The sequence below is a fragment of the Lissotriton vulgaris genome, chromosome 11, assembly GCF_964263255.1.
Source record: "Lissotriton vulgaris chromosome 11, aLisVul1.2, whole genome shotgun sequence".
NCBI classification, from domain to species: domain Eukaryota; kingdom Metazoa; phylum Chordata; class Amphibia; order Caudata; family Salamandridae; genus Lissotriton; species Lissotriton vulgaris.
This window is the reverse complement of record NC_141699.1, coordinates 720,100,060-720,108,429: the sequence shown is the minus strand read 5'-3', so window position 1 is coordinate 720,108,429 and position 8,370 is coordinate 720,100,060. Positions and strand designations below refer to the sequence as shown.

Below are 8,370 nucleotides of genomic sequence, written 5' to 3'. Positions count from 1 at the left end.
CTGCCATATTTCACTTCCTTGTTATTCTCTGATACACTGCAAGTGGAACAGCGGCCTGTGCTACTTTATATGGAGCATTTGTGTCCATGCATTTACATGGAGTACCAAAATAATATACCGTCACTTTGGTAGAAAGTGGAAGGCATCTTGAAAACAGAAATTGGTTAAGTTGGTTGAAGATAATTTGGGTCTCCTAGTTCCCGAATTGAAACATTAACCACATCTCACTCTGCACGAGTTTCTTCGAACCCACTGACATTTTCTCGTCCTGCTATAGCACTTGAGAAGATCCAATTCCATAGCAAAACTCTGCATATCTGGCAACCCAAGACAAGGAGATGCTTGCACCAGCATGTATTTGTCCACCTACCCATTTAACCGTTCCTAAATAAAGTAGGCAGACTTAAGAGTTCAACCTTAGAATATGTTAATGTCACCAACTAACAGCCTCTTTCCATCCTGGACTTCTGCCATCTTCCAAGGTCCGATGCCACCACACTAAAAATGGGAGTGACTCGCTGGAACGGCTTCAAGACATTAAAATGCTGCATGTGATGTCCATCGGCATGGGCACCTAGTCTTCTCTCCAATTTTAGAGAGATGGTCCTTATCAAGAATATGTATGCAGACTCCAAGAGAGTCCAATCAGGAATAGGTTTATGTTAGTCATACATTCTGGAGATTCATACAATATGAAGATTTATTTACTTTTTGACAGACATGATCTCTGAGGGGGTTAAACTGATAAAGAAACAGGACTCATGATGCAGGAGATACACAGAAACATGACCATCCATTACTCCATTCTCACCCTCTTGCGGTAAAACAATCTAACAATGGAGTTGATGCCCATGAGCAATATTACTGAAAGGAGGGGTCACCTTACCTCATGACTGTGAAAGACTTCTTCGAAGAAAAACAACTTCCAAACATCCACTTCTTTTTAGAACTTTAATACAAAATTATTCTTTACAGTAGAGCTCTCCAAATCCACTCAGCAAAGAGGCTACCTGGGTGCGAGCAACATTTGGGTGAGTGAGTACAGGACAGGGTAAAACAGGCAGCGCACACATGGCGGAGCTATGAGAGCAAGTTCATAAGTCACTGAGAGGCAAATTAATGCTGGAATAGTGGACTGGAAGACAAAGGTAGAACATCAAAGAACAATGAGCATATGAAGCGGTCGGTCGACAGTCCCTGGGCGTAAGCTCACATGATGGCAGTCCTGGGCAAGGCAGGGCTTTTGCTGGAGCCAATCCTGTCGCTGAAACGTTAAAATCATAATGGCGGAATGTGCTCTTGGCTACTTAGAGTGTTCTGCATGGAGTTCAAAGGCTTGTTCTTCTGATCCATCTGGGCCAACGATGAGGGGTCACAGGTCAATAGGCAGCCCACTTCAACTTGGGACAGATCTTTAGGTGCGCATGCATTAGGGGACCCACCGTCTGGTATACAAAAAAACAACAACAAAAAAGACAAAAGAAGAAAATGTATGTTGGCAGCAGGTTTGGTTCTGCACACATTTTGTAAAACTACAGAAGGGCAGTACTCAGAAAATGGATCTGAGATACACTAGCTCTCTGTGTAAATTGAATTTACAATTCTAGCTTAGTCATTTTTTTAAAAACATCTTTTGAACCATGCCACGATTGTGCCTATCATATCTAAAATAGTGTTTAACTGAAGAAAAACAGCGAACACACACTACATACTTTAATCAGTCGACCATAACCAAAAACTGTATGTGCAAGCATTTGTGACCTTAAAGAGTCTCTTCACCTGGCTTCTACCAGCACAACAGAGTTAAACAGGCTAAAACTCTGCCTGTGCGTTTTCATGTGTGTTGCATCACGTGTACCATACACCACAGCCGAAATGTGCCATTTACTTTGCACACATGTTAAATATACATGTCGCTCAGTCTATCCAAGAAAGATTATGTTTCAACAGCTTGAAATTAAACACCTTAACCTAGTAAGGAGGTCAGCTAGGCTTTCTTTGAACAAAGGCAATTGTCTTGGTTAGAATGGTACATGGTAGTTAATAAGAATAATACGACTGACCGGGTATTGTGGCCCTATAAAGATGGGTAGTAGTTCTGGAACATGACAACTGGGAAGTATTTAAATCTCACTAAATTTACACAACAGCATTATGGGGCTACAATGCATGTTATCCATTACATATTTTATATACTTCTTGAGGCTTTCAAGTGGGATACATGAGTAATGAGGAGGAATGATGTGTTCCCACGAACTGTGAGAAACAAATTCAAGGTTAGGACATTATCCCAAGGGATAACAGGCATTGAATCCACTTATGCACAACAAAAGTCAAATATAAGAATGTATATCAGACATCCAAACACAATGACATCTTATGAACTGCAGACTCTTCGAAGGCAAGGGCTTGAGAGTGCTGAACATAAGCAGCTCTGATCTTTCAGCGGGGAGTTCTAGAACAGGAAACTACAATTCAAGATTACTCTGAAAAGCCCTAGGCCCAATGATGCCCCTAACCTCATTCACATATCCCCTCCAGAGTGGCCTAGACCACTCCTCAATGACCTCCACTCCACGGCAAAAGGCCTGATGAAAAATTAACAGGTTTATTCAGCCTACTGCTCTCTTTCTTGCACTCTTCACTGTCTAAACCTTTCAAGAGAAATTAGCAAATCCTTGATTACCTGAGAAAAATTACAGGAATCCAGACAAACAAAAAATCCCCGATGCTTTGTCATTAGGGTTGGTGATCTGCCAATTTGGGAGATGGCTCGTTTTTCCATTGGGGATTCTGCATTTACCTCTTTATTTTAGACTTTTTGAATGAGTGTTTAGGAAAAGCCAGATCGGCACACTACATAAAATCGGGCTCCTGTTTTTACAGTAATTAATTTTGAACATTTAGGTCTGCATTTATAAGTATTGATTTTTTACTTAGAAATGTGTACCCATATTTATTTTGTGCTTCATGAACTAACGGGGTTGGACCTTGTATATATATTCACATTTACTTAACACATAAATGAGTGCACATTCTTTGATGCCTGTCGAGTTTTAACACTCTAAGCAGCCAAGTATAACAATACACCCCTGCGGAAATATTTGCATTATTAGAGAAACAAGTGCACATATACAGTTATTTAACAACATTCCATCACTTTAACTCTCCATGCTGACAATTTGCACAGGTATTGACAGAGAAATCTTGAATGACAGCATCGTGACTCATGAAAAAGAAAATTAATTTTCTGCATTTTTCTGAGTTGAAAAAATTAACCCAGTCAGGATAACATTGTTTTCCTGTCTATATTTACCTGTAAAAATCAATAAAAACGGAAAACTAAGAGCCTTACTGGTTTGATGATCTCAATGAATCTTTATTGGGGAGGTCTTGCCCCTTATCTATCATTCACCCTCAAGTTGGAACATCTGCTTGAACTGCAGAATGGGTGTGCATTCTAGGAGACACCCTGAAATAAATATAATCCTGGGCTGTGCCTCAGTTGTCTTCACAGACAATCCTCCTCAGAACCTATGGAGAAGAGGCTAGCGGTGAGGCACACTAGGTCAGTGTATGCATTCACTCATAATATGAATTACTGTTCTTTTCTGCAGGCTGGAAAAGGAGGAACTGACATAACATAGGTTCCAAGTAAGAGTATTAATGATCACAAAAGCCTGCTGGTTCTGTTTGACTTGTACAGTCAGCATGGCAGTGAGGTATCTCCAGAGCAAGGTAATGCTCAGTGATGCTAGAGAGGGCCAGGGCGCTAGTAGAAATCTTCGCAAGCTGAGCTGCTGGAAGGGGCCTACGAAAAGTATCGACAATCTATGTATAGAAGATTACTAGACAAGTATATCAGATTTGTGAGATCATATAACTAACTTGTTCTAATTCATCATTTTAGGTTTACATTTTTAGAAAAGAAATGCCAGTTCCCCGACTAGACCACCAAGGGCAACCAAGCTAACTATTCTTCGGCCATTGACGTTTGATTGCAGTGGGACCCAATGGGTATTTTAAGTCTCCTAAGATCGTTTTTTTCAGTGAGCCATTATGCATCCCTATTGGATGCTGGTTGTGACCTCTTAAAATACACTGCGGAGCTATGGACTTGCAGGCCCGTTTTCGCATCTTTAAGTCAATATTTACAGAGCCTGCTGTCTTGTATGGAAACACTTTTGGTGCAACGCCTTGTATTTGAGCCTCAGTTACTGCGAAGTATAGATGTTTGCTTGCTCCTGGCATGTCAACCATTTTGACCACAATATCCTTTCTCGGTTACATGCACTGTTATTCAGTTCCTTCCAGTTCGCAGACACAGGGACTCGAGGGACATGCTTTAGCCTACCGATTCATCTCCTTTTACGGGCCTCTGAAGGCTATGCAAGGCTCCTTCTAGCACTACTCATATGAAAAATCTATATTCAATGTTTCTTAAATATATCTGCCTGCCCTCCATCCCAGTCTAATCAGAACTATGGCTTAATCCTGTCTTTATGTCACAATAGCCATGGTAAGGCGCAGCCGAGTCCTTCTAAGTCTTTCTATAGATTTATAGACCTGGACTACCTCGGTCTCTGCCCCAGAGGCCGTTACACCGTGGGCTTATATGACAGTGCGGGCAACAGTGCTTTTTTAATTGTGCCTATTCAGCGACATAATGGCTGCTAATTGATTTGTTTGTATATAATTGTCATGTAGGACAAACCATTTCTTTTGAGAAACATATTGTTAAAGTATATATTGTCACTCCCCTTTCCACTCTCACTTTGCACAAGAGTCCTCCCCTTCTACAGGTTCGGGGCACTTTTGTATACCTATATTCCAGATGTTTTACTGGGTTTTGAGCATTTAGATTGATGTTCAATATGAATAAATAATATTGAGCAGAATTTCATATTTCAAGTAAATTTAATGGATGTTACATGAATATTTGTGTTCTTTCAAATAGTCCCACTGGGACCGTCTATTTTCTGTACTGTTACACCTTGGGCAGCTTGACATTTTGCTTTCAGGAGATGCACCATTCTTACTCTGCCAGGTGTCCCTGGCTGAAGCAGCGGAAGGCTAAAAGTGAAAGGAAGTGGACCGCCTTCAAGGTACTGTACAGACAGTTCAAGAGTGCAGAAAGGTCCTTCTTGTTTTCAGCGTAAAACAGTTCTTTTGAGCAGGCATGGCCGGAGACTGCAGACGTTAAAGGGAGGCAAAACAGTTCCTTCTTGCCAGGTAACAAAAAAAGCAGGGCTATCTGTGACAATTTATGTATGAGTAGTATTGGCTGCATGGGGTTTACACATTCAGATATGAATCGTAGGCATGAAGAACTACTTCCCGATTAGGCTTCCCCAAATCCCTGGGAGGGTTAAAGATAGTAATCGCAGATGACAGGCTTCAAGATCCCTCAGTAAGAAGGGTAAGGTGTCTGTCTCGGTGTTTAGGAATCCTATGAATAACTTGGAGATCTATTCAAATGTTTTTGTGGGTGTAATCGATGAAGGGTTTAATCTCACCCTCACGGGTGACAAGAAGCACTCTACAATTCCACGGATTGAAGGATTCTTACGGCTGCCAAACACCAAGCAGAGGGAGTTATCGAAACGTTCAATTTCCAGCCTAGAAAAAAGGTCAAGAAATGTGTAATGGAGTAGAAGAATGTCCAAAAGGAGGCATGGTCATGCGTCTATACAAGGACACTGCCTCCAAAACCTTCCTCTTTCAAACCTTATTCCTTCCCTCAAGTCTATCAGCGGTGTCCAAGAAAGTTTTTTCTTTAACTAGTTTTAATTGGAGCAGCAGAAGGGAAGCTCCTTGCCCATGCTAGGTGTTGTGCTGGCACTGCCCGGCATCCAGAATGCTTTGGCTGAGAGTGAACTATCTGCATCACCATTTCAACCTACCCTTTCTCGGTTTTCCCTACAGCCTTAGAAGCTGGAGGGGTCCGCTAAGACACACTCCATACTCAGGGGGGTAATGTGAGAAATTAAATAAGGTCTTGGGCTTTGGATAGCCCAGACTTACCGCCGGTGCCTTAAACGCAGGATAAGGACATCCAGCAAACAGTTATACACACTCTGGATTTCAGAAAGGGACTAAAGGCATTAGCCTAGAAGGACCCATCAAAAACCGATATCCCCCGTTGATGGTTCTTTACTCGCTAGACACAGGTCTTAGACTCTCTGGAGAAATTCTGCTGCTGCAATCTGCCTTGAAATGGGAAAGCTGTGCAGCTCCGTCTGAGAAGTGGGAGTAGGCTCAAGACCAGGAGGCCAAATCAACTGAGGCCTCTGAGGTTGCTTGATGGTGGAAGTTGGTCATGAGCCATTAAGGTCTTTCAGACTAACTTGGAAGGATCTACAAACATCTCTGTGATCATAAATATAGTATCCACAAAAAACGTATTCAGGTCCGAGTAGGGTGAACCTCAATCATCTAGACCCAATTGGAACCTTTCCTGACTTTTTGTAAGTCTGCATCTGCCCTTTTTTTTACCTCAGATTGGTTGAGATTCTTCCTCTTCAACCTTGGCCTTCAGGTAGACCTGTTGGCTGCAGCCACGTGCCTTGATGATGCAATGATTCAGGATATTTCACTCATCCTTATAGAGCAAGGCATGGCACCAATAGAAAGTGTGGGAGAAGCCTTCATCCCAGTTACCCTATAAAAAATGGCAAGCCCGCAAATCTCGTGGGTGCCTGCAGCTGTTTGGTGGTGCTGCTGTTAGAAATTTTGACTACACCAGACCAGTGTCAAAATATGAACCTTTAGGTTCTGCTGCCCAGGGAGACAAACTTTGGATCTAGGCCAAATCCAATACCAGTGCACCCTTGAGTCTGACATCAGTTTGGACTTCAACAGCTGTGTATACAGATGACTTATTTGAAGTAACCCTTTAACTGGACGTAAGAGACTGACCTACTGGCATTCTAATGTGTCACTTTGGGCCAAAGTATTTCAGTCCTGCATTTTTTCCCAAGTGAGTGCTTGGACGGCTTGGATTTTTAAAATTATTACTATACTGAATTTCGAACTACTGAAACTCCGTGAATTATCCAACCTTGCACACACGGCCACTCAATAAAAATCAGGGCACCTGTGTCTTAGCCAACTATATTTATCAACACATTCTGTCAGGCTCCAATAAACAGAACCCATAGTCAATGGGAGAGTTTAAAAAAACCTGCTGAGAACACATATACTCTGATTTGTAGCGCCTTAAAATATAAGTGCTCCATCTTTGTTAGGATTGTACTTCACACTCAGACAGTACTATGACCATCTGGCTTTGCTGTTGTCTATCATTTTAACAGTTCTACCCTCCTACCCGTTAACAAAGATTTAACCTCTGAATGGACGTTGAGTTTATAGAGTAAAAATGCATGTGGCATACAGTATACGCGTTCCAAACGCTCTATCATCCCTAAACTTGGAGCAAGGATAGACCATTCAACTCAAGAGCGGGGAGGGGGTATTCTTGGTTTCCCAGTTGGAATGAATCAGTACTTGAGTCCGTGGGACATCAAGTTGAGGACAGTTTCCACCCCAGATGCTGACCAGTGGCCAATGACTGCAGCGAGACCCAGAAAATATTTATTGCAATAATGAATTGTGAACACAACTTTGAAGGATACTTCTTTTTGTAAAGAAACCCATTAATTTAGGATTCAATGCAAGCCAAAGACATGTGGGAAGCTGTGAGCTGGAGCAGGTTGGGAGCCAAAGCATAGCCCAGCTCTGGAATGGGAGGTTTGTGCAAACATACAAGCTGTGCCCAAGTGCCATCTGGGTTCCTTCATGGCTATGTTTCAAAAGAAAGATCACGGTTTCACCATCAGGGCAAAAACGGACTCATTTTGGCTTTCTAGACCCTATTGACAACATAGGGATTCCTTTGTGCTAAAGTTACAACCAGTAATTTCTCTCATTGTGCTACCGCTCAGCATACAAATACACAACTAAGAGATCAGTGGACATTCTATCTGCTCAAAGTGACATGCGGACTCCTCTGGACGCTAGTTATTGAAGGCGAAGGAGCAGAGGGGCTAGCAAGAGGTGTTAACAAATCTGTTCAAACAAGAGCTTGGCATACTGGCCATCCTAATCTTTCTGGGGGGGGGGGGGGGGGGTGAGATAGGTGGATATGTATGTGCGTGTGTGCACGTGTATACTCAAACTGAATTTTGCTAGGATTCTTGCTGCCAAATAAGATGGATTTTGGCCGAACAGTCTCCCACCATGCTTACTTTTGCCATAACGTTTATTTGCATTTGTTTGGGAGGAGGGCGAGAGGGGGGGGGGGGGAGTTGGCATGCACTTAACCAGTCCCCAATGAGACATGCAGTTTATACCCACATACAAAATAACCTG

The 8,370-nt window shown here is 42.3% G+C and overlaps 1 protein-coding gene across 2 annotated transcripts in view; it reads right to left on the bottom strand.

Annotated features, from left to right (window-relative positions):
• Positions 1–937: 937 nt before the first annotated feature.
• Positions 938–8,370, bottom strand: part of HS6ST1 (heparan sulfate 6-O-sulfotransferase 1) — a 233,659-nt gene continuing 226,226 nt past the window's right edge. The window contains exon 5 of one of the 2 annotated variants that reach the window (XM_086943801.1): positions 938–1,445. In XM_086943801.1, coding sequence (XP_086799927.1) covers position 1,445 — 1 coding nt within the window. In that variant the 3' untranslated portion in view covers positions 938–1,444. Of the gene's footprint in view, positions 8,368–8,370 lie in introns of both variants that reach the window. The other variant, XM_086943800.1, reaches the window with a different exon arrangement.